This window comes from Oncorhynchus tshawytscha, linkage group LG10 (assembly GCF_018296145.1).
Source record: "Oncorhynchus tshawytscha isolate Ot180627B linkage group LG10, Otsh_v2.0, whole genome shotgun sequence".
Classification (NCBI taxonomy): Eukaryota; Metazoa; Chordata; class Actinopteri; order Salmoniformes; family Salmonidae; genus Oncorhynchus; species Oncorhynchus tshawytscha.
Window position 1 is genome coordinate 37,281,976 of NC_056438.1, and position 27,152 is coordinate 37,309,127.

The following is a 27,152-nucleotide window of genomic DNA, read 5'->3' on the forward strand; positions in this document are numbered from 1 at the left end:
TGACAGTAATGTGATTTCCTTTATGATCCATTGAGGTATTTAAAACCATATAATCTCCCACCAAAATAATAGTCTTGTATTGCTTGTAGGCTTGATAAATTATTATGTATATTTTCAAAGAAGTGTGGATCATAACATAAATTACTTTTTGCATTTTCTTGTTGGCACAATAAAAGTGGGCATTGATATAAAATTCTATTTCTTTAGAATTAGTTATCCACATTGCAATGTTTTGATATGCGGGCTTTTATTTTGATGGTTTCCTCATTACCATACAACTGACGTCGTAAATTGTGCTGCTGGTAGAATACTAGTCTATATAGCCAGGCAATATCAACATAGCTTGCATGTTGAATTGTTGAACGTATCTTAACGTTTAGAATAGATTGATCCTAAATAAAAACATATGCAGCTTATGTACAGCCTACCGCTCTCCGGGACATACAGGAAGACTTCGATAAGCGAGAGAGTTTGTAAGTAGTCCTATCGCTTTCAACGTAATATTTTATTTGATTCTTCTATCTATTCCACCAAACAGCTATTGTTTTCTCTCTGCTTGACTTTGAACTTGATAGATCTACACTGAAATGTTATAAGAAATTCAATAGACACAGAGTTTATGTATTTTTGAGTGTTCATTTTAAATCTTTGTTGAAATTAACACCTATATGAATATTGTTGTTTTATGATGAACGGTATCGTTATAGCCTTACTCATTCTTAGCATTCTTCAAGGACAGTATTAGTCTATAATTAGTGGGCTATTGCTGCAACGCTATTTGCTAGCACCCTGTATCCACAAATAGCCTTTTCTATGTAGGCCCTTTCCTCCAAGCAAAAGCTCCAGCATCATCAGATCCTGCATCATCAGTCGGGGCCTACCGGTAGCCAACCTGCTAGGTTCAGATGACAGGCTTTCAATTAGAATTTTTCGGAAGGGGTGAAAGTCCCTTATGCACAATAGGCGATAACAATAGTGAATTGTAATAGTATTTTTTCTTCAATTGAAACTCAAATGTCAAATTCAGACAAATAACAAAGCAATGCCTCATGTATCATATGGCATGCAGCCCTGAGGCAAAACTGGGATAGTTAAATGGAATTTGCACTTCTCAGCAGGTCTGAAAGACACCAATTAACTTATGCTTAATTCAAGCTCTGACTTAATAAAGCAATTACAGTATTTATGGTTACTCCTACAGTACCAGTCAAAAGTTTGGACACAGCTACTCGTTCCAGGATTTTTCTTCATTTCTACTATTTTCTACATTGTATAATAATAGTGATGACATATAAACTATGAAATAATACATATGGAATCATGTACTAACCAAAAAAGTGTAAAACAAATCTAAATATTTTATATTTGACATTCTTGAAAATAGCCACCCTTTGCCTTGATGACAGCTTTGCACACTTTTGTCATTCTCTCAACCAGCTTCATGAGGTAGTCACCTGGAATGCATTTCAATTACCATGTGTGCCTTGATAAAAGTTACTTTGTGGAATTTCTTTCCTTAATTCGTTTGAGCCAATCAGTTGTGTTGTGACAATGTAGGGGTGATATACAGAAGATAGCCCCATTTGGTCCATATTATGGCAAGAACAGCTCAAATAAAGAGAAATGACAGTCCATCATTACTTTAACCCTTGTGTAGTCTTAACATTCTGTATACCTTGTGCTAAGGGTAAAAAAATGACCCGCCTTCACCAAACCCCTCAAATAAAGCAGCTTAATTGAATTTTAAACCCCAAATCTATTTTGCATGAAGAAACAACCTGCCATTCTTCACAAATGTTGTGAATATCTGGGTTTTCCCTCTTCACAATGCAGAAAGACTGCAGTTAATCAGTTGAGACAACTCGTTTTTATTACAACACACCTGTCAATTGTTTTCTTTACTAAAGTAGAGGTGTATTATTATTATTGCTAAAGGTACTGCATAGGTGTAAAAAAAAAAATTTTTTTAGCAAGAGATAGCACTTATATAGCCTATACCTTGTGTCAATTGAAGCTTATCCTCAATACTGACAAAACTAAACTAATGGTGTTTTCTCTAATGCAAGAAATAGACCTCTGAACCTTTCACCTATCACCTACCTGTCAGGGCAAGGACATGGAGGTTGTAACCTCATAAATATCTTGGAATTTTAATTGATGAAGGCCTCTCTTTTAAATTGCATATTCAACAACTTACAAAAAAATTGAAGCTGAAATTGGGATTTTATTTTTGGAATAAGGCCTGTTTTTATTTTGAAGCCAAAAGGAGGCTAGTATCAGCTACATTTATGCCTTTACTAGACTATGGGGATATTTTATATATGAATGCTTCCGCTCAGTGTTTGAGATCAATTGACACTCTTTACCATGGCACTTTGAGATTTATTTTAAACTGCCAAACCCTTACGCACCACTGCACTTTGTATACCAGGGTTGGCTGGCCTTCTCTAGTAACTCGTAGGCTCAGTCACTGGTATACTTTTATTTACAAAGCCATTTTGGGTTAACTACCTTTTTATTTGTGCATTTTTATTGTTCAGAAATGTGGTGGGTACTCTCTTCGTTCACTGGACTTTATCCTGCTAACTGTTCCAAATGTCCGAACTGAATTTGGTAAAAGGGCTTTTATGTACTCTGCGCAATCGTCTTGGAACACCTTACAAAATACTTTTAAACTGGAAGAACTTGTCCCGATTGGTGTTTTTAAATCACTGATGAAGGGGTTTGAGGCTGATTCCCTGACCTGTCAATGTTTTTAATTAGCTGTTTTATACTCTTGTTAATTCAATGGTTTTTACTAGATTACTTGTAGTTTTTCATGTCTGTCTGTAATTCTTTTGTAATGACTTGGTGCTGCCTATCTTGACCAGGGCGCTCTTGAAAAACAGATTTTAATCTCAATGAGCCCTTCCTGGTTAAAGGTTAAATAAAATAAAATAAAATAAATCAATAAGAAATTTGCATTTTATTGAGGGGAAACACTAAGTCTTGAACTTTTTTGGCAACATAGTGATATATTCTTATATACTGTACAATGAGGAATTCAACTACAAAATATTAGTCTTCTCCCATTTAAAAAAAAAAAACTATTACCCCGACCCACAAGGTGTATAAACAACAACAATAAATAAGATAATAGATACAAAACAAAAACGTGAAGAACATAAATCAATCAACTCTAATTAGCACATGTAGGACAGTATGCAAGTGTGTGTGCATGGACTTTGCAGATGTATTTCTCACATTTGCAGCACATCGTATTTGTTTTACAGTCCTTCTTCGGGGGGCAGAATTGGCCTCTCTTTCTCTTGCCTGCCTCAGCTGCAGCCTCAGGTGGATCAGAACAAGATTCAGCCCCCTGAACAGCTTTCACAAGCACTGCAGAGGCTACTGTGCGGGGGAGGCACTCCCTTCTTTGAATGTGTGGGGTTACAAGTGCCTTTCCCAGCTGCTCCAGGAACACCCTCCTCTTGTTCTGCTTATCAGGCATCCAGGTAGTGTTGATCTTTTTCCATATCACAAAGGCATTGTATGAGGAGACATCAATGATGTAATGGAAGATGACCAGGGGCCAGCGGGCAGTCATCCTCCTGCAGCTGTAAGTTCCAATAACCTTGTCCAGGTTGTCCACGCCTCCTTTGTTGTGGTTGTCATCCAGGATGATGGCTGGCTTCCTGTCCTCACGATCACTGATCTCAGCTGTTTTGTGCAGTGTGCTCAGGAGGACCACATTCTTGTTCTTCTTCGGGAGGTAAGAAACTAGTGGTGGTGAAGGCAAACTTTGATGAGAAGGCCTCTCTCCCCCTTGTTGCGAGGAATGCTCAGGCTTGTTCTTTCTAACGGTGCCAACCATGGTGATCTTCCTCTTCCGGAGCTGCTGGCTGAGTTTAATCTCTAGCACACATAATCTCAATTTCTTGTGTGTGTGTGAGAGAATGATTTTATAACTGCCAGGTCAAAAATGACCCTAAGACAATCTTTGTACCCTGGTGGTGTACAGCTTTCATGGAATTATGAACAAAGGCGATGTTTCACTTTTTCTAATGTTGGGGTCACTCCAAGAAAAGTCATAACATTTCAAGTTGATAAAATATAATTTAGGGTGTTTTCTCTGCTGTTAAACATAGTGGCGGGTCATTTTTGACCCTTAAGACAACACAAGGGTTAAGACATGAAGGTCAGTCAATCTGGAAAATAACAGAACTTTCAAAATGACAATATATTATTTACCATTCATTTCTATTGGGCACAAAATAATATGAAACAACCAAAACGAACTGCAAATGCATCCAACAAGTTTCAGTCACAAGCTTGATGTCGTCATTGCGTGCTAGAAATGTTGGAACAAATACAAAACTTTTGACAACTTCATCATTTTTAGGGTTGTCAATCATTTTGATCACTACCTTTTTGGGAAAAAATACAAATATTACTTGTTAAACAAAATCTTTCTTGTATTAGTATAAAGTATAATTTCCCAAAGTTCTTTTGCATACAACATAGCTCAGTATTTGAATTATTTTATACAGAAGGGTGTCAATAATTTCCGACCACACTGTATATCATTGACATTATTTGTAGGTAAATGTCTACAATGCCAGCACTGAATATATATTGTAGACATACAATTAAATAGTAATTAAGATAATGTCACTCATCAATTGTAGTGTAAAACATGTAGTGTTTGTTGTTGCCACCATTTCATTTGTTGTAAACGAATTGCTTTTGTCTATTACGTAATTTTCCATTTCCTAATGATGGAAGATAGTCAGTGCACAAGCGATCTTTGGCTTGTGGTGGGATATGTATCTAGCCTTTAAAACCACTTCAAGTACTCAAATATAAATGTATATTATATTGATACATGGCTTATCAAGACAAACATGGGAAAGTGTTGATTAGATTTTACTTGTCACATCACCTATCACTACTTAGCTTTGTTGAACTGTTGTCATTGTAACCAATGATGGTTATTGTGTAAAAATATATGACCATGATTATATGACCATGATTCACTTTACTGTTAGGTACTTTGTAAGACTATAATCAAAACCATTGTAATGTACACTACCAGTCAAGAGTTTTTATTTTTACTATTTTCTACATTGTAGAACACATGAATGAGTGTGTTCTAAAACTTTTGACCAGTAGTGTATTGCCATTGTATTATACATTTTCATACCCATGTTTGTCTAATGTTGCTCATTCTACATAGTGACTCTACTTTTACTGTCAAATGAACACACAGGAAGAAAGATGGCTGCCTGTCACTTCCTCAGGAAATCCGGGTTGTGTATGCTGTGGTTGAGCGTTCACTCTTTAAACTGAGTTTAAAAACAATGACAACTTAAGCCACATGACTGAAGAGGCCTGCTGGCTTTTGTCTTCATTGCCCAGCGCAAAAGACACAATCGACTGTCCATGTCAACAGCCCTTGGCTTTCTAGCATTGTTCCACTGCTGGCTCACACAACATCCATGTATCCCCTTTTATTTTAGTTCTGGGAGATATGCACGGCTCTCAGGCCTTAAGACTTGGTTTTACTCTGTAGCATAAGGACCTGTGATAGATTTGAGATACCATGTTCTGAGTCACGTGTTTATGTTGACGTCCATATTGTGAAGTGAAATGCCATCCCTGTGCCACAAGAGACAAGACCGAATGTCAGCCTTTTATTTGAATCATATTCAAACCAAAAAAAGGCAACGTACGCTTTCCCGAACGGTCGAGTGCATCAAGGCTGTGGCTTTATACTACTAACATCAAAAGACACTTCTCAAAAGGTCCCTTCAACCTGGCTTCAGAAAGCTACATATCTACACACAAACCATTTCTGTATCGACCTCGCTTTGTGCATGGCGTCATTGTCATGGTGAAACAGGAAAAGGCCTTCCCCAAACTATTGCTACAAAGTTGGAAGCTTAAAATCTTCTAGAATGTCATTGTATGCTGTAGCTACTCCAGAGTCCAATGGTGGCGAGCTTTACATCACTCCAGCCGACGCTTGGCTTTGCGCATGGTGATATTAGGCTTGTGTGTGTGGCTCCTCGGCCAAGGAAATCCATTTCATTAAGCTCCCGATGAACAGTTATTGTGCTGACGTTGCTTTCAGAGGCAGTTTGGAACTTGGTAGAGAGTGTTGCAACCAAGGACAAATGATTTATACTTGTTCAGCACATGGTGGTCCCGTTCTGTGAGCTTGTGTGGCCTACCGCTTTGCGGGCTGAGGCGTTGTTGCTCCTTGACGTTTCCACAATAACAGCACTTGCAGTTGATCAGGGCAGCTCTAGCAAGGCAGAAATGTTACTAACTTGTTGGAAAGGTGGCATCCTATGATGTTATAGGATGCCACGTTGAATGTCACTGAGCTCTTCAGTAAGGCCATTCTGCCAATGTTTGTCTATGGAGATTGCATGGCTGTGTGCTAGATTGTATACACCTGTCAGCAACAGGTCCATTCATTTGAAGGGGTGTCCACATACGTGTGTGTGTATACAGTGGGACAAAAAAGTATTTAGTCAGCCACAAATTGTGCATGTTCTCCCACTTAAAATGATGAGAGAGGCCTGTAATTTTCATCATAGGTAAACTTCAACTATGACAGACAAAATGAGGGGAAAAAATCCAGAAAATCACATTGTAGGATTTTTTTATGAATTTATTTGCAAATTATGGTGGAAAATTAGTATTTGGTCACCTACAAACAAGCTTGATTTCTATCTCTCACAGACCTGTAACTTCTTCTTTAAGAGGCTCCTCTGTCCTCCACTCGTTACCTGTATTAATGGCACTTGTTTGAATTTGTTATCAGTATCAAAGACACCTGTCCACAACCTCAAACAGTCACACTCCAAACTCCACTATGGCCAAGACCAAAGAGCTGTCAAAGGACACCAGAAACAAAATTGTAGACCTGCACCAGGCTGGGAAGACTGAATCTGCAATAGGTAAGCAGCTTGGTTTGAAGAAATCAACTGTGGGAGCAATTATTAGGAAATAGAAGACATACAAGACCACTGATAATCTCCCTCGATCTGGGGCTCCACGCAAGATCTCACCCCGTGGGGTCAAAATGATCACAAGAACGGTGAGCAAAAATCCCAGAACCACACGGGGGGACCTAGAGAATGACCTGCAGAGAGCTGGGACCAAAGTAACAAAGCCTACCATCAGTAACACACTACGCCGCCAGGGACTCAAATCCTGCAGTGCCAGACGTGTCCCCCTGCTTAAGCCAGTACATGTCCAGGCCCGTCTGAAGTTTGCTAGAGAGCATTTGGATGATCCAGAAGAAGATTGGGAGAATGTCATATGGTCAGATGAAACCAAAATATAACTTTTTGGTAAAAACTCAACTCGTCGTGTTTGGAGGACAAAGAATGCTGAGTTGCATCCAAAGAACACCATACATACTGTGAAGCATGGGGGTGGAAACATCATGCTTTGGGGCTGTTTTTCTGTAAAGAGACAGGACGACTGATCCGTGTAAAGGAAAGAATGAATGGGGCCATGTATCATGAGATTTTGAGTAAAAACCTCCCATCAGCAAGGGCATTGAAGATGAAACGTGGCTGGGTCTTTCAGCATAACAATGATCCCAAACTCACCACCCGGGCAACGAAGGAGTGGCTTCGTAAGAAGCATTTCAAGGTCCTGGAGTGGCCTAGCCAGTCTCCAGATCTCAACCCCATAGAAAAGCTTTGGAGGGAGTTGAAAGTCCGTGTTGCCCAGCAACAGCCCCAAAACATCACTGCTCTAGAGGAGATCTGCATGGAGGAATGGGCCAAAATACCAGCAACAGTGTGTGAAAACCTTGTGAAGATTTACAGAAAACGTTTGACCTCTGTCATTGCCAACAAAGGGTATATAACAAAGTATTGAGAAACTTTTGTAGGTGACCAAATACTTATTTTCCACCATAATTTGCAAATAAATTCATAAAAAAGCCTACAATGTGATTTTCTGGATTTTTTTCCCTCGTTTTGTCTGTCATAGTTGAAGTGTACCTATGATGAAAATTACAGGCCTCTCTCATCTTTTTAAGTGGGAGAAACTTGCACAATTGTTGGCTGACTAAATACTTTTTTGCCACACTGTGTATATATATACTAGTGTAAGTATTCAACCCCCTGAGTTATTACATGTTAGATTCACCTTTGGGAGCGATTCCAAGTCTCAAAGTGCTTTCCACACTTGGATTGTGCAACATCTGCCCGTTATTTTCTTAAATTCTTCAAGCTCTGTCAAATTGGTTGTTGATCATTGCTAGAAAACCATTTTTAGGTCTTGCCATAGATTTTCAAGCAAATATAAGTCAAAATTGTAACTCTGCCACTCAGGAACATTCACTGTCTTCTTGGTAAGCAACTCTAGGGTAGATTTGGCGTTTGTTTTAGGTTATTGTCCTGCTGAAAGGTGAATTCATCTTTTTTTTGCCGGTGCTTAGCTCCATTCTGTTTCTTTTTATCCTGAAAAACTCCCCAGTCCTTAATGATTACTAGCATACCCATGACATGATGCAGTCACCACTATGCTTGAAAATATGGCGAGTGGTACTCAGTAATGTGTTATATTGGATTTGCCCCAAACATATCACTTTATATTCAGGACAAAAAGTTAATTTACTTGGCCACATTTTTTGCAGTATTACTCCTACAAACAGGATGCATGTTTTGGAATATTTTTATTCTGTACAGGTTTACTTCTTTTCACTCTGTCAATCAGGTTATTATTGTGGAGTATTTATTATGGATCCCCATCTTCCTGAGTACCCTGACGAATACAGCTTGGCTGTCAAAACTTTGGTTATAAAATGTTTGCATCTGAGTTCCTAATGTGTGCAGCTCCTTTCTTTTTCTAGTATAGTGGAGTAACTACAATGTTGTTCCATCCTCAGTTTTTTTCCTATCACAGACATTAAACTAACTGTTTTAAAGTCACCATATGCCTCATGGTGAAATCCCTGAGCATTTTTTCCCCTCTGGCAACTGAGTTAGGAAGGACACCTGTATCTTTGTAGTGACTGGGTGTATTGATACATCATCCAAAGTGTAATTAATAACTTTACCATGCTCAAAGGGATATGCAACGTCTGCTTTTTTTGTTTTGTTTTACCGATCTACAAATAGGTGCCCTTCTTTGCAAGGCATTGGAAAAGCTCCCTAGTCTTTGCTGTTGAATCGGTTTGAAATTCGATGCTTGACTGAGGGACCATATAGATAATTGTGTGGAGTACAGAGGTGAGGTAGTCGTTCAAAAATCATGTTAAACACTATTACTGCACAGAGTCCATGTTAACTTATTGTGACTTGTGAAGCAAATGTTTACTTCTGAACTTATTCAAGCGTGTCATAACAAAGGGGTTGAATACTTGTTGACTCAAGATATTCTCAAGATTCTATTTTTAATTAATAATAAAATGAGACACAATTCCACTTTGACATTATGGGATATTTAATCCATTTTAAATAACAAACAACGTGTCAAAAAAAGGCAATACTTTCTGAAGCCACTGTAGAAAGCCAGTTTCCAGACACACTTCACAAGCCAACCGTTGTGCTATTCCCCTCAGGCCCTCTCGGTCTACTGAAACACTGGGCCTCTGTTCCACTCGTTTACTGCTATAGTACCCTCTCCTGTGTCAGCAGACAGACTGTTACCACGGCGGAAAGTCTGACCCACATAGTCTTATGCATCGGGTGTCACAGAGCCATCCCATAATGCCTCTCATTTGGAAGAATGCCCCAGGAAGACAGATGTACAGAAACAAGTCTGGCGGACAATTGAGCGTCTGGCACCAGAAAAGACCAAACAAGCATACAGAGAGGATTTTAAGAACAACAAATAGCCTCTATGAACATAACGTACTGTAATGCTAATAAGGTTGAATGCAAGAATTTATGAATGTTTTAATTTAGTCTTATTTCTTTGCAGTATCCCAGATAATATATTTGTTTTTAGCTAGATTTGGATTACTATCATCTATCAAGAACAGAAAAGGACACATTGGCATTATCTTGCAATGTTGAATAGCTTCTAGTCAGGATAGAGTTAACAGGAAATGTGACATCAACGTCTTTTTTGTCCTCTGGTTTTCTGCAGCTGTTTTTCTCAGGGTGTCAGAGAATGAACAAGATTTTGGACTGCATGAGAACAAAGTCCTCAATAAACAAATACAATTTGAGTTAAACTAGATTTGAAGTAACTAGTTAAACAGGCATCGTTCCACAAAATATATTAGGGGTGTTGCAAATTACGTTTATTTCAAGCGGAACTGTTTGGGTAAGACTGATCAACTGAGTTTCACATACTTTGTGAAATGTCCTAAAAAAGTGAATGTGTGTAATATGCAAACCTCAGATTGTCTCTAAACGTAATAGCAGTACTTAAATCAGTAGTACTTAGTAAACTACAAGTACCAGTGTTGAAATTAGCATTTTGGTTATGCATGTTAGAATCAACTTTGATACCTCATAAAGATATACAAAATCCCTGTCTACTTAGATACCCATGCTACCTTGAATTTCAGCAGTCTACCATGTAGTCAGTCAGCAGTGTTTTGATTGGAAAGCCCATCAGAAGCAGAGAGAAGGACTGGTCTGATATCTCGGGGGGATTACCAGGGCAGAGTAATCTTGGTAACAATTAGAGGGGTTAAGCTAAGGATTTTAAAGTAACTGCCCACTGTTTCCAGATTTCTATGAAATATGACCTAGAATTACTTAAGTTACAGTATGAATGAAATAGTTTTCCTTCCTAAAAATGGTATTTAAGTTTGTTAAAAAGCAGCTTTTCTGTGTTGGAATGGTATGAGCGTATACTGGTCATAAAAAATATTAATGCAGGTAGACTGCTAATTTGGCAGCTCATCCTCAGGGACATGTCATGTACCTCCAATTTATGCTTTGGCCACAAACGAGTATAGGACGACTCAACATTTTGGATATGGGTTAACAGAATATGAATTTTTAGGAGTGAGTGTTTCCCAAACTTGGTCCTCGGTACAACCAAGGGGTGCACGTTTTGTTTTTTGCCCTAGCACCACAGCTGATTCAAATTGTCAAAGCTTGATGATTATTTGAATCAGCACAAATATTAATTTCCACAAAGTTTTCTGCTTCAGTGTCTTTAGATATTTTTGTCAGGTGTTACTACGGAATACTGAAGTATAATTTCAAGCATTTCATAAGTGTCAAAGGCTTTTATTGACAATTACATGAAATTGATGCAAAGAGTCAATATTTGCAGTGTTGACCCTTCTTTTTCAGGACCTCTGCAATCCGACCAGGCATGCTGTCAATTAACTTATGGGCCACATCCTGACTGATGGCAGCCCATTATTGCATAATCAATACTTGGAGTTTGTCAGAATTTGTAGGTTTTTGTTTGTCCCCCCACCTCTTGAGGATTGACCACAAGTTTTCAATGGGATTAAGGTCTGGTGAGTTTCCTGGCCATGGACTCAAAATATCGATGTTTTGTTCCCTGAGCCACTTAGTTATCACTTTTGCCTTATGGCAAGGTGCTCCATCATGCTGGAAAAGGCATTGTTTGTCACCAAACTGTTCCTGGATGGTTGGGAGAAGTTGCTCTCGGAGGATGTGTTGGTACCATTCTTTATTCATGGCTGTGTTCTTAGGCAAAATTGTGAGTGAGCCCACTCCCTTGGCTGAGAAGCAACCCCACACATGAATGGTCTCAGGATGCTTTACTGTTGGCGTGACACAGGACTGATGTTAGCGCTCACCTTGTCTTTTCCGGACAAGCTATTTTCCGGATGCCCCAAACAATCGGAAAGGGGATTCATCAGAGAAAATGACTTTACCCCAGTCCTCAGCAGTCCAATCCCTGTACCTTTTGCAGAATATTAGTCTGTCCCTGATGTTTTTCTTGCAGAGAAGTGGCTTCTTTGCTGCCCTTCTTGACACCAGGCCATCCCCCAAAAGTCTTCGCCTCACTGTGTGTGGAGATGCACTCACACCTGCCTGCTGCCATTCCTGAGCAAGCTCTGTACTGGTGGTGCCCCGATCCCACAGTTGAATCAACTTTAGGAGACGGTCCTGGCGCTTGCTGGACTTTCTTGGACGCCCTGAAGCCTTCTTCACAACAATTGAACCGCTCTCCTTGACGTTCTGGATGATCCTATAAATGGTTGATTTAGGTGCAATCTTACTGGCAGCAATATCCTTGCATGTGAAGCCCTTTTTGGGCAAAGCAATGATGACGGCACGTGTTTCCTTGCAGGTAACCATGGTTGACAGAAGAAGAACAATGATTCCAAGCACAAACCCTCCTTTTGAAGGTTCCAATCTGTTATTTGAACAATCAGCATGACATAGTGATCTCCAGCATTGTCCTCGTCAACACTCACACCTGTGTTTAACGAGAGAATCACTGACATGTCAGATGGTTGTTTTGTGGCAGGGCTGAAATGCAGTGGAAATGTTTTTGGGGGATTCAGTTCATTTGCATGGCAAAGAGGGACTTTGCAATTAATTGCAATTCATCTGATTACTCTTCATAACATTCTGGAGTATATGCTAATTGCCATCACACAAACTGAGGCAGCAGACTTTGTGAAAATGTATATTTGTGTCATTCTCAACTTTTGGCCACGACTGTAGTGCTAGGGCAAAAACCAAAACGTGCACCCCTTGGGGTCCCGAGGACCGAGTTTGGGATACACTGCCTTAAAGTAACTGCCCAGTGGAAATCTCACTTCTAAAAGTGCTTATTCTGTTAACACCGTACTTGGGTACTCTGGGTACTTCTCTGTCCTACGTCTGTGGTATTGCAATGTTTGCTTTGCTCCTTGCTCGAGTGGTATCTGCTGCACAAGACTAGTACAATAATTGGCATCAATGTGAATGATGTTAATGTCTAAATGGAGAGTATTGGAATGCATTATACTATATAAAAGTATGTGGACACCCCTTCAAATTAGTGGATTTGGCTATTTCAGCCACAAGTGTATACAATTCAAGCACACATCCATGAAATCTCCATAGACAAACATTGGCAAAAGAATGGCCTTACTGAAGAGCTCAGTGACTTTCAACGTGGCACCGTCATAAGATGCCACCTTTCCAACAAGTCAGTTTGTCAAATCTCATTTCTGCCCTGCTAGAGCTGCCCCGGGCAACTGTAAGTGCAGTTACTTTGGAAACGTCTAGGAGCAACAACGGCTCAGCCGTGAAGTGGTAGGTCACACAAGCTCAAAGAACAGGACTGCCGAGTGCTGAAGCGCGTCCTTGGTTGCAACACTCACTACCGAGTTCCAAACTACCTCTGGAAGCCACTTAGGCACAAGAACTGTTCGTCGGGAGCTTCTTAAAATGTGTTTCCATGGTCAAGCAGCCGCACACAAGCCTAAGATCGCAATGCGAAGCGTCGGCTAGAGTGGTATAGAGCTCGTCCCCATTGGACTCTGGAGGAGTGGAAATGCGTTCTCTGGAGTGATGAATCACGCTTCACCATCTGGCAGTCCAATGGACAAATGTGTGTTTGGAGGATGTCAGGAGAACGCTACCTGCCCCAATGCATAGTGCCAACTATGAAGTTTAGTGGAGGAGGAATAATGGTCTGGGGCTGTTTTTCATGGTTCGGGCTAGGCCCCTTAGTTCCAGTGAAGGGAAATCTTAACGCTACAGCATACAACGACATTCTAGAAGATTCTGTGCTTCCAACTTTGTGGCAACAGTTTGGGGAAGGCTTTTTCCAGTTTTAGCATGACAATGCCCCTGTGCACAAAGCGAGGTCCATACAGAAATGGTTTGTCGAGATCAGTGTGGAATAACTGGACTGGCCTGCACAGAGGCCTGACCTCAACCCCATCGAACACCTTTGGGATGAATTGGAGCAACGACTGCGAGCCAGGCCTAATTGTCCAATATCAGTGCCCGACCTCACTAATGCTCTTGTGGCTGAATGGAAGTAAGTCCCCGCAGCAATGTTCCAACATCTAGTAGAAAGCCTTCCCAGAAGAGTGGAGGCTGTTATAGCAGCAATGTTCCAAATTCTAGTGGAAAGCCTTCCCAGAAGAGTGGAGGCTGTTATAGCAGCAAAAGGGGGGACCAACTCCATATTAATGCCCATGATTTTGGAATGAGATGTTTGACGAGCAGGTGTCCATATCCTTTTAGTAATATATTGTACTTTAGTGAGAATTCAGCAACATGTTCCTATTTTTCCATTTGGTTCGATCGTTCCTTATAATTGTCATTTCAGGCATTTATTTTCTATGCAGTAGTTCTATGTGTTATTACTGTTTTCTTATGTGTTTTCCAGATTGAGACAACCAGGACCTTTTGACCGTGAACGCTCCTCCCGAGACACCGCTGTGTGTGTACAGGCAGATATGGCCCTGCCTTTCAATGGGGTTGTTACAAGTACGTCAACTCCATTTCTAGATTTTGCATTTTTTCTAGTTTTTTTTTATTTATTGTGCTTAGAATTTAAAGACAGAAATACCCATCTGAACAAGACGGTTCTATATACATTATCCTTTTGTCTATACAGTCAACCATTCTATATGGTTTAACAAAACCAACAAATCACCTTTTCATCTTGAAGGTTCCAATTCAGCAGTCAGGCAATTATTAACATGCTGAACTGCTTGTGAGTTAGCAGTATGTTAACATGTTGTTATTGTACTCAACTGGCTTCAACACCAAGTACTGGAATGTTGGTCCTGGCTGTGGCTGACCCCTTACTTTGTTTACTAGATGATGATTTATTGACTGTTACCTCACCTGTGGTTTTCAGCTCCTGATCAAGGAAGGGTAAAATAAGGACTGCACTTGGGGTAGAATCCTAACTTGAGATCTGTGCTCTTTACCTCGGACTTTAATGTAAATCATGCAGATCTTCACTAAACTTCCAAGTTACGCACGTTGATCTCAAGTAAGGATCCAGCCCCTAAAGGGTGACTGCACTTCCTGAAATGGCATCGTTTTATATTTGGATCATTAAATGCTAGAGGCTATGACTGAATTCAAACGTAAGTTGGTTTCGAGTGTGGTTTGTTCACAGGTGGGAAGAGTTATACAAATGATTTAGCCGATACGCTTCAGCCGGCTGGTGTGTGACCGTGGCAAAGTTGATTTGAGTTTGGATAGCCGGGCCTGGTTAGGGATCTTCAATAAATTACACAATGTAAATGAGAGAATATTTTCATGTTTGTATTTATTTAGGATCCCCATTAGCTGCTGGCAAGGCAGATACTCTTCCTGGGGTCCAGCAACATTAAGGCAGTTATATAAAATATTACATTTCATAACACTTTTCACAACACATTGTGTGCCCTCAGGCCACTACTCTACCACCACATATCTACAATACAAAATACATGTGTATGTGTGTTTAGCATGTGTATGCCTGTGTGTCTCTTTACAGTTCCCTCTGTTTTAAATCTAATTCTACTGCTTGCAGTTCCCTGATGTGGAATAGAGTTCCATATAGCTATGCCTCCATATAGTACTGTGCGCCTCCCATAGGCTGTTTTGGACTTTGGGGTTGTGAAGAGACCTCTGGTGGCATGTCTTGTGGGGTATGAATGGGTGTCCGAGCTGTGTGCTAGTAGTTTAAACATTCAGCATCTCAAAGCTTCTTACAAAAACTATTAGTGATTAAGTCAATTTCTCCTCTACTTTGAGCCATGAGAGATTGGCATGCATATTATTGTTAGCTCTCCATGTACATTTAAGGGCCAGCCATGTTGCCCTGTTCTGAGCCAATTATAATTTTCCTTAGTCCATCTTTGTGGCACCTGACCACATGACTGGACAGTAGTCTATGTGCGACAAAACTAAAGCCTGTAGGACATGCCTTGTTGATAGTGTTGTTAAGAAGGCAGAGCAGCGCTTTAGTATGGACAGACTTTTCCCAATATTAGCTACTGCTGCATCAACATTTTTAGTTTACAATCCATGGTTACTCCAAGCAGTTTGGTCACCTCAGCTTGCTCAATTTCCACATTATTCATTACATTTAGTTGAGGTTTAGGAATTAGTAAATGATTTGTTCCAAATACAATGCTTTCAGTTTTAGAAATATTTAGGACTAACTTATTTCTGAAATAACATCAGCTCTTTGTTAAGTATTGCAGTGATTTCAGTCGCTGTAGTAGCTGACGTGTACAGTGTTGAGTCATCCGCATACATACACACTGGCTTTACTCAGCCAGTGGCATGCCATTAGTAAAGGGGCCTAGACAGCTGCCCTGGGGAATACCTCATTCTACCGGAATTATGACTTGCATTAAAGAGAACCCTCTGTGTTCTGTAACACAGGTAACTCTTTATCCACAATATCACAGGGGGTGTAAAGTCATAACACATTTTTCCAGCAGCAGACTATGATCAATAATGTCAAAAGCCACACTGAAGTCTAACAAAACAGCTCCCACAATGTTTTTATCATCAATTTCTTTCAGTAATTTGTGTAAGTCCCATGTATGTTGAATGCCCTTCCCTAAAAGCATGCTGAAAGTCTGTCAATTTGTTTAATATAAAATAGCAATGTATCTGGTCAAACAATGTTTTCAAAAAGTTTACTAAGGGTTGGTAACAGGCTGATTGGTTGGCTATGTGAGCCAGTAAAAGTTTTTTTTACTGTTCTTTGGTAGCGGAATGACTTTTGCTTCCCTCCAGGCCTGAGGGTACACACTTTCTTGTAGGCTTAGATTGACGACATAGCAAATAGGAGTGGCAATATCATCCCCTATTATCCTCAGTAATTTTCCATCCTAGTTGTCAGATCCAGGTGGCTTGTCATTGTTGATAAACAACTTTTTCAACACTTCCAAGCTCAATTTACAATGCTTTTCATCATAATTTGGTCAGTTATACTTGGATGTGTACGGTCGCCATTTGTTGCTGGCATGTCATGCATAAGTTTGCTAGCTTCCATTCAGCCACACGCATTAGTGAGGCCGGGCACTGATATTGGGCGATTCCAATTCATCCTAAAGCTTGTCGATGTGGTTGAGGTCAGGGCTCTGTGCAGGCCAGTGAAGTTCTTCCACACTGATCTCGACAAACCATTTCTGTATGGACCTCGCTTTATGCATGGGGGCATTGTCATTCTGAAACAGGAAAGGGCCTTCCACAAATTGTTGCCTCAGTTGAAAACACAGATTCGTCCAGAATGTCATTGTATGCTGTAGCGTTAAGATTTCCCTTCTGGAATTAAGGGGCCTAGCCCGAACCATAAAAAACAGCAGACCATTATTCCCCATCCACCAAACGTTACAGTTGGCACTATGCATTCGGGCAGGTAGCGTTCTCCTGTCATCCACCATACCCAGATTTGTTTGGGTTCTCAGTCCAGAGAACACATTTCCACTGCTCCAGAGTCCAATGGCCTCGCGTTTTATACCACTCCAGCCGACTCTTGATATTGCGCATGGTGATCTTAGGCTTGTGTGCAGCTGCTCGGCCATGGGAACCTATTTCATGGAGCTCCCAACTAACAATTATTGTGCTGGCTTTGCTTCCAGAGGCAGTTTGGAACTCGGTAATGAGTGTTGCAACAAAGGACAAACAATTTTATATGCGCTACTTGTTTAGCACACTGTGGCCCCGTTCTGAGTTTTTGTGGCCTACCACTTAGTGTATGAGCCGTTTTTGCGCCTAGACGTTTCCACTTCACAATAACCACACTTACCGGGGCAGCTCTAGCAGTGCCCCGTCGCCATGTTGAAAGTCACAGAGCTCTTCAGTATGGGCCATTTTACTGCTCATGTTTGTCTATGGAGATTGCATGACTAATCCTCAATTTTGTAAACCTGTCAGCAACGGGTGTGGTTGAAATATCAAACTCCACTCATTTGAAGGGGTGTCCACAACACGTTTGGTTACTACATGATGCCATGTGTTATTCCATAGTTTTGATGTCTTCACTATTATTTTACAATGTAGAAAATAGTAAAAATAAACCCTTGAATGAGTAGGTGTGTCCAAACTTTTGACTGGTACTGTACATTATCAAACATTTCACACATGTTCTCCAGATACTGACTGGTAGCACTTGGTGGTCTATAGCAGCTTCCCACCAGAATGGGCTATAGGTGAGGCTGGTGAACCTGTAGCCATATTTCTTCAACAGTATTTAACCTGAGATCCTCTCTCACCTTTACAGGAATGTGTTTATGAATTGGACTGCACCACCATTGGCATTTGTCTTTTCTGTAGATGTTATAACCATGTATTGCTACCACTGTATCATGTTGTACACCTTTTTAGTTCTCTTAAATTATTTAAATATTTGTACGTGAATTCCTACAATTTATAGTTGGTTTGAGCTTTTATGTCTTGGAAATTTGGAGCTATTGGAATGAACATTTTCCCATGTACATTGTGTAATTTACTGATGGTCCCTGACTATCCCATAGTGATGTCCAAAGTCAACCCAAATTTTCCGCATGCATTACGATTGGGTCGCATGCATCTGCACTCCGAATTGATGATGGCTTTTCAGCTGCCAGCTGTGGGCAGGTTTGAAACAAACCCAACCTGAATTTACATTGTGATGCAGTCACGACTTTAAGTCTCACAGAACTCCAAAATGATCCTATTTACACATAGTAAATTTTTACAGTAGAATACATGTTTGGCTCATGTCGATGTCACACAGTTTTTTAAAAGTCTTAAGCCATTGGAGGGGATACTAAGTTAACATATGGAATTGTTTTAAGATGTTTTATTTATTTCTTTAACCCCTGTTTTAGGTAAGGTAAGTTGACTGAGAACACGTTCTCATTTACAGCAACAGCCTGGGGAATAGTTACAGGGGAGATGAATGAGCCAATTGTAAGCTGGGGATGATTAGGTGACTGATGGTCAGATTGGGAATTTAGCCAGGACACCGGGGTTAACACCCCTACTCTTACAACAAGTGCCATGGGATCTTTAGTGACCACAGAGAGTCAAGACACCCGTGTAACGTCCTATCTGAAATACAGCACCCTACACAGGGCAATATCCCCAATCACTGCCCTGGGGCATTGGGATTTTTTTTTTTTCGACCAGAGGAAAGGGTGCCTACTGGAGGCCCTTCAGCACCTCTTCCAGCAGCATCTGGTCTTCCATCCAGGGACCGACCAGGACCAACCCTGCTTAGCTTCAGAAGCAAGCCAGCAGTGGGATGCAGTGTGGTATGCTGCTGGCTATACCATGGTCATTCCATGGAGCATTTATCTATTTGATTTGGAATTTTACGACCTCTTTAAGGTATGCCCCCAAAATATTTACTACTATAGCCAATAGAAATGCACTGAATAACACATGCATAAATAGGGAAAAAAGAATAAGGGTTGAAAGGTCCGTCCTATATCTAGGAGATATTAAAAAAAGCTCAGGAAATATACAGTGCATTTGGAAAGTATTCAGACCCCTTCCCTTTTTCCACATTTCATTACGTTACAGCCTTGTTCTAAAATGGATTAAATAAAAAATTCTCAATCTACACACAATACCCCATAATGACAAGGTGAAAACAGGGTAACATTTTTTGCATATTTAAAAAAATAATAATAATAACATAAGTGTTTAGACCCTTTGCCATGAGACTCGAAATTTAACTCCGGTGCATCCTCTTTCCATTGATCATCCTTGATGTTTCTCCAACTTGATTTACCTGTGGTAAATTCAATTGACAGGACATGATTTGGAGAGGCGAACAGCTGTCTATATAAGGTCCCACAGTTGACAGTGCATGTCAGAATAAAAACCAAGCCATGAGGTCGAAGGAATTGTCTGTAGAGCTCCGAGACAGGATTGTGTCAAGGCATAAATCTGGATAGGGTACCAAAAAATGTCTACAGCAGCTGGCCGCCCGGCCAAACTGAGCTAATCGGGGGAGAAGGAAGGGCCTTGGTCATGGAGGTGACCAAGAACCCAATGGTCACCCTGACAGAGATCCAGAGTTCCTCTGTGGAGATGGGAGAACCTTCCAGAAGGACAACCATCTCTGCAGCACTCCACCTATCAGGTCTTTTGGTAGAGTGGCCAGACGGAAGCCACTCCTCAGTAAAAGGCGCATGACATCCCGCTTTGAGTTTGCCAAAAGGAACCTAAAGTCTCTTAGACCATGAGAAACAAGATTCTCTTGATTCATGAAACCAAGATTGAACTATTTGGCCTGAATGCCAAGCGTCACAGATTTTTAAAAATGTATTATGTTAGATTGACGCATGGGTACATCAAGACTCTTATGGATTTTAATGAATTAGGCTAGCCAACAAACTTGTGAAGTCTTTTGAAGTCATAATCTGTCAATATTTTTGTATATCAACAGGTTCACCTATAAAGAGAAAGAGAGAAAAAACATTGGCTAACGAGTCATGTCAAAGGTAAAACTGGTTAAAATGTAGGCTTTGAGGTGCATGGATGCAATGTAGCGTTCCTTCGAGTAGAATTACAATTACCCCAATTTTTTTTTGACTATGTATGCAGTGGGTGACCAACCCTCCTGGAGAGCTATTGAGTATGCAGGCTTATGCTCCAACCCCATTGTTACACACCCGTTTCAACTAATCAAGATCTTGGGGAAGATCTAACTAGTCAAATCAGGTGTGCTAGGTTGGAGCGGAAGCCTGCTGAACGGTACCCGTCCAGAAGGAAAGTTGGACAACGCTGTTGTAAGCTTTGAAACACATATTTAAAGTGATGTTGAATAACCCTGACATCTATAATTCTGTCCTGGTTCTCTTTGTGTACTCTGTAGCCTGGGCCTGTCCCTCCTGTCATCTCCAGATTCATCATATGAGTGTTACTCTGTGAACCCCGTGACGGGCTCCCCCAGCTCCTGCCGCCGGAGCCCCCGCCTCCTCAACAACGGCTACTACGTTCTGACTGAGGACAGCTACACCTGGGATGATGAGGGCAATGTCTCTCTCACCCCCTCCAAAATCAAACTGTCCTACAAAGAGAATCTAGTCAGGTGAGTTGTTCCAAAGAGACATGCCATGTTGAATCCAGAACTGAGAGAACTATTATGTAAAATATTTTTTCTGTGCAAATACTTGGTTTGCCAGATGCAATGGAACCAATAGACTAGTCCCCGAAGTGCAAACGTATACCTCAGTATTTGACCCAGGTCTAGTTGAATGTCAGTCACTAATAGACACCGTTTAGCTAGCATTCATGAATAACTATGAAAGCTCAACTCTGAGGTGTATATAGTTTAAAATGTAGAACGACTATGGGTATTAAATAACAGTGAATATAATTGAAAAATGACTGTAGCAAACCACTTTGGTGAACTGTAGCAAACCACTTTGGTGTCATGGTCGGAAATGTTCTCCCCGTCGTTATGCAGCTCTTGACAGTGGGTTCAGATTTCTATTTGGGGGTGGATAACCATGCAGGTCTGTGTTCAAACACAAGCCCTGTTTATAGGGATGAGGTCATGGATTAGCCTATTTGAGAGAGCTGCACGGAAAATGTGAGGCTGGTTAACCGTTTGCATTGCTAAGAGATTCTAGTCAGTGCCATTTTGCTCTTAAAATGAGAAACATCAATGCCTTGCAGGCATTTGGTTAAAAGACATTTGATTGCATAATCATGCTGTCATTTTATTTGAAAGCCTATGATACACGAAATTTATTGGTGGAATTATGTAATAGAGATTTGTTCAGAGATGAATTTTCACATGGCATGGTTAAGCCACTGGTTTTGTGGGCTTTCGAACTTACCCCACTGTCTAATTATTTCTACTTTGACAATACAGTATCACGATACCCAATGGTCCTTTTAGAACCTGCTTTTGGTCAAATATTGTAATATATGCCATTTAGCAGAAAATATTATCCAAACCAACATTGTGTGCTCTATAACTTCAAAAACAAACCACTTTGGTGTCATGGTCGGAAGGCTAGGGATAATATGAGATACCACGGGAGCTTTGGCAGCTCTCATATTCAATACATATAGGACAGCAGCCAATTGATAAGAACCTTGCTCAAAGGGACAATAACGATACCCTTTACAAGTCACTACGCTAACGTGACAAATGACATGAAATAAGTACATGAAACATAAGGTAGATTTAGTTAGGACTTGTTTTTTGTCTGTCATACTAAGTATCTTGACAACATTATTGATTATTACTGTGATCACAGATGCAGTACAAAGAAACACATTAGGAATACTATTAAGAACATTAGTCTTTTACACATTTGTTGACATTGTCCTGATAAAAAGTACGACTTGTGTTTCCCTCCCCTTAGAATCTTCAGACGCAGGCGGAAGGCCCGTCGGTCTCTAGCTAGTCTGTTTAGTGACATGACTGAGACGTGTCAGTCATGGCTGGATGAGAAAGTGTTCGGAGGGGTGCGTCACCCACCTCTTGCAGAGTCCTCCTGGATGGAGCATAGCACCACTGATTTGGACACCAGCTGCAGCTTCACTTATGGTAAGGCCTGCTATGCTATGTCTGAGTGGGAGACACTTGGGATGGCCAACTGTTGTGACACTTAAGCAATGTTGCACTTATTTCATGTAATTTTGGCCATGTTTATGTAAAGGGTATTGTTGTTGTCCCATTAAGCAAGGCTCTTATCAAGTGGCTGCTGTCTTATACAGTGCCTTCGGAAAGTATTCAGTCCCCTTGACTTTTTCCACATTTTGTTACAGCCTTATTCTAAAATGGATTTGTTTTAATATTTTTTTAATCCTCAGCAATCTACATACAATAACCCATAATGACAAAGCGAACAGTGTTTTTGCAAATGTATTAAACATATAACATATACCTTATTGAGAAACAAGATTCTCTGGTCTGATGAAACCAAGATTGAATTCTTTGCCTTGAATGCCAAGCGTCACATCTGGAGGAAACTTGGCACTATCCCTACGGTGAAGAGTGGTGGAAGAATCATGAAGTGTGGGGATGTTTTTCAGCGGCAGGGACTGGGAGAATAGTCAGGATCGAGGGAAAGATGAATGGAGCAAAGTACAGAGAGATCCTTGATAATAACCTGCTCCAGAGAGCTCTGGGCCAAAGGTTCAAATTCCAACAGGACAATGACCCTAAACACACAACCAGACAACGCAGGAGTGGCTTCGGGACAACTCTCTGAAGGTCCTTAAGTGTCCCAGCCAGAGCTCGGACTTGAACCCGATCAAACATGTCTGGAGAGACCTGAAAATAGCTGTGCAGCAACCTGACAGAGCTTGAGAGGATCTGCATAGAATGGGAGAAACTCCCCAAATACAGGTGTGCCAAGCTTGTAGCGTCATACCTAAGACTCAATGCTGTAAACGCTGCCGAAGGTGCTTCAACAAAGTACTGAGTAAAGGGTCTGAGTACTTTGTAAATGTGTTTTTATTTGTCATAATTTAGTAACAATTTATAAACCTGTTTTTGCTTTGTCATTACAGGGTAGTGTGTAGATTGATGAGAACAAAACAATTTTATCAATTTTAGAATAAGGCTAATGTAACAAAATGTGGATAAAGTGAAGTGGTCTGAATACTTTCGAAGGCACTGTATGTATAAAATATGAGCGCTGTCAAAGCTCACATGGTATCTCATATTATCATCCCTAGACTGCTTCGAGGGTAAACCACACCAACCTTGAATAGATGCGTGAAACTAACAACCTTCCTCAGCTGTAGTCGTGTCTCCTTTGCCATTCCAGATGACAGTGAGATCATTTCCATGCCCACGAAGTTAGTTCACGAGCCCATGGTGCAGGAGGAGATCATCACAGAGACCTGCGTCCACCAGGAGCATTTCGGCCAACCCCTGGGTGGGCTTCTGGATGTCCCGCCCCCCTCAGCCTTCCTCTCCAATAGCTGCTGTCCCCCTAAACCCCAGCCAGCAGGTGAGCTGCAGTCCATTGTTCTCATTATCTACACTTTCTTCTGTGTATTCTCAAATGTTTAACTGTTGTGTATATCATTATAGATCAAGCTCCCCCTCTCGTCTCAACAGTACTAGATGACGACAGGAGAGGAGGTTCTTGTCAGTTTTGTTAAAATATTTATGCATTTCAGATTTTCCCATGGCGAAAGCTCTCTTCATCATTCTCATGGTCTTTATCTTCTCTGCCGTATTTTCAAGGTAAGCAATCAGTATAAAGGTGTATGGGGTGGCATTTACTTTTTAACCGAATATTGAAATAACCAGCATAAAATATTTGGACATTTTAGGAAAGAAAACAGTATATATCTCATTCAGTGTGAAATTATTTGATAAAAGCACTCTTAATGATGCTCTCTTGTATAGAATACCTGCTAACAAACTATTTCATTATTTTTCAGGTGTCTGTTGTGGGGACTGACAATGGCATTCACCACATTTATATTGATAATGATATATCTATGTAAGTATACCTCTAGTGTATTCAGTGTGGCTTTTGAAGCAAATTTCAATGGTGTTTCAAAAATTGACCATTAATTTAATACATTGCTTTTCTCCAGTTGTCTCACAATCTGGGCCCATGGGCAAGTGGAGAAAAGCGAAGACCGAGGTGAGTCATATTCTCAAATATTAAATTACATTTTATTTTGACCTCAGGCAACCACATGTTTTACATTAACGTGGTCAATAACTTTGTTCTTAATTTTTGTTCCAGGATATTACATCAAAGAATGAGTAGATGAAAGCTGTGCATACACACACACACACTCTGTTTACTCATGAAATGAATCTATGATAATGAAAAGGGTGGATGTGGACCACAAGAAAAAGACATATAGATTCTTACATTTCATTAGATAAATGCGTGTAGATTGCACATAATGTAACACGAGTTCCATTAATCTGGTCATAAAAGCAGGTTATTGGGCTCAATTGAGCGGGTATAGGGTGACACTGGTCATGCAAAAATGAGCACAGATCAGTGGAATAAATACAATAAAACGCATAATCAAAAGCAATTTAATTTGAAACTCCAAAGATGTGCGTTAGGAGAAGATCATTTTAACTGTATTTTTGTAAACTACGATGCATTGCGTATTTGGAACTTGTATTGGATAATATACCTTCCGGACTATGCTAGTTATTTTGCTCACTGATCACTGCCATTTGCTTGTCCAAGATGTTTCCCATAATCCTGAATATAAAAATAAGTCGGTAATATTCATATCATATATTATGCACATGTTTTTAATATATTCTTCAAATACCTGAATTAATATTGTTGATAGTTGATCTTGGGTTTTTTAGGGCTGTCCAGTGTTACTTATTTTCTAGCTTCCAGTATTTTGAATACAATTGCAGGGCCATTAAAGTAGCAGTGGCTTGCAGTCTGAGACCTGTTTTTTCCTCACAAAAATGACAGCTGCAACTTTTAATCTGAATAGAAGCAAATGGAAATACAACATGCGAAGTGCCTTCTTTAGCCTGGCTTAGCTAATAGCATGTGCCTGCTAAACAAAACAGGGCTACATGTCAGTAGGCAGTAGACTGCGGAATCAGATAACAGTTCAAATACAGGGAAGTGACAGAAAATGCTGGCGGAAAAGAAAAGTCAGCCCTGTGTGAGGATGCCTATCTGCTCATGGTAGTGCTGAAACGTGTATAGAAATGTTTGTATTCAAGGGATATGGGGAGGAGGTGGTCATTTTCATAATACTCATACCACTAGCTGCCTCGTGTGGTTAACCACAACCACTTATCAGTGGATCACAATAATGGAATGTGAATGTTGAGATTGAGCATAATGACGGCGGCAAAGAATAAAACAATCGCCCCCCCCTCCCTTTATTTGACTCATTAAATGGTACAATGTTGAGTATGTAATGGCATTGAAGGCTGAGTAATTATGGTTGTTTATCAACCCAGAGGGAAAGTGTGTTTTCTGTCAGGAAAAGGAATAGGGCACAGCAAGTAGCTGAATAAAGTTCATATTGTATACCTTTATAAAGTTGAAATATGAGTCATGTTTGGACCTCAAACTACAGCAGGATTTTTTGAGAATCTAAAAATAGGTGATTTGTACTTTAATAATGTTCATTTTGTACTGTACATTTTGTACTGTACATCTCAACTCGCCATTCTTTGTAATACATTGGATGTTGTTGGTCCTTTAGAAAAGCTGTATTTAATTGTCTCCATATATGTACTATTTGTCCAGACGAAAGTGACTTGAGAAGTATTGCTGTATGTATTCACTCCAAGTGTCAAATCTGAATGATTACTCCAAATGAGACTATTCTCTGACCAGAAAGTGTTAAATCACCAATACTTCATCAATAAGCCAAAATTAATATATAAAAGGTTTTGCCGGTAGACACCATTTTATTGCTAGTTTGTCAACAAAAGCTCATGTACACACTACAGTATATGAAGACAACATGGCTGTTATTTCTTTGTAATATTCATGATTTATTGGCATATACTGAATGTACTTTACAAGACCTTGAGATTTAAGTAATTTCCTATTGTGTACATTTGGTCACTTACAGTACCTTTACATAAACCAGTTTCAAATGTTACTTTGTTTTTTACAATCAATTTGTATTGCTTTGTTACTCAACTAGTTTCCACATTTGCAAAAAGTGTGGTTCTTGTATGCACTCACATTGTATGTATCTGAAAATGTAATCATTGTCTGTTGTACTGTTTTTATCTTCTTTAATAGTGAATGAGCTATATTGCACTGAAATGTTAATCTTTTCTAACATATTTGTAAAATAGTTCAACTCAATTGGTTTATACAACTTTATTAAATGTCATTTTTTATAGTTGTCCAAGTATGTGACCTTATTTTTTTAAGATTCAATATTTTCAGTGCATTTTCAGGATCTCTGGAAATATTCTGTTTCTAATGTGAGTCTATAACGTGACCGTGAAATGTATCATGAATGACTCGTCAGTGTTCAAACCACTGAACACTTTCTGCACCAGCTGAGGAGTAGAGACTTAGATTGATAGGGCAGTAAATATTTCATTGACTGTAAGAGGCCTTCATGTAGCAGTGAGCCTGTGCAACATCCATCCATTCAATTTGACTGGCTCTTTTAGGAACCCTATTAATCATGACTACGCCATGCTCGTATTATTGTAAAAAAAAAAAAAAAAAAACTTGGGTTAATACACTATTACAAAATTTGCACCATGAAAGTTATTTGTTTGACAATACCACTTCCACGTCTACATACTATCACTATTTTCCTCATGAGGCACTGTCATGTCAGAGGATG

General features: G+C 40.0%; 1 protein-coding gene across 3 annotated transcripts; it reads left to right on the plus strand.

Moving 5' to 3' along the window:
- The first annotated feature begins 297 nt into the window (after positions 1 to 297).
- tmem71 (transmembrane protein 71) lies at positions 298 to 26,696 on the plus strand. Of its 3 annotated transcripts, none has more exons than XM_024435009.2 (10): positions 299 to 473; positions 14,287 to 14,387; positions 20,296 to 20,350; positions 20,725 to 20,940; positions 22,229 to 22,413; positions 23,642 to 23,827; positions 24,000 to 24,066; positions 24,267 to 24,328; positions 24,426 to 24,475; positions 24,581 to 26,696. In XM_024435009.2, exons 2-10 carry the CDS (start codon positions 14,357 to 14,359, stop codon positions 24,602 to 24,604), a joined length of 876 nt encoding a protein of 291 aa, XP_024290777.1. In that variant the 5' UTR covers positions 299 to 473; positions 14,287 to 14,356; the 3' UTR covers positions 24,605 to 26,696. The 3 variants fall into 3 exon arrangements, with proteins under 3 accessions (XP_024290776.1, XP_024290777.1, XP_024290778.1); XM_024435010.2 differs by lacking the exon at positions 299 to 473 and adding an exon at positions 10,092 to 10,281; XM_024435008.2 differs by lacking the exon at positions 14,287 to 14,387 and having other exon boundaries at positions 298 to 473.
- Positions 26,697 to 27,152: the final 456 nt, after the last annotated feature.

What these genes read in the sequence shown, in the direction of transcription:
- tmem71 (XM_024435008.2), top strand. Translation starts at nt 407, where the DNA reads ATGCAGCTTATGTACAGCCTACCGCTCTCCGGGACATACAGGAAGACT. An exon ending in GCTAACGAGTCATGTCAAAG is followed by an intron (nt 20,351 to 20,724) that starts GTAAAACTGGTT and finishes TGTACTCTGTAG; the next exon opens with CCTGGGCCTGTCCCTCCTGT. An exon ending in CAGCTGCAGCTTCACTTATG is followed by an intron (nt 22,414 to 23,641) that starts GTAAGGCCTGCT and finishes TTGCCATTCCAG; the next exon opens with ATGACAGTGAGATCATTTCC.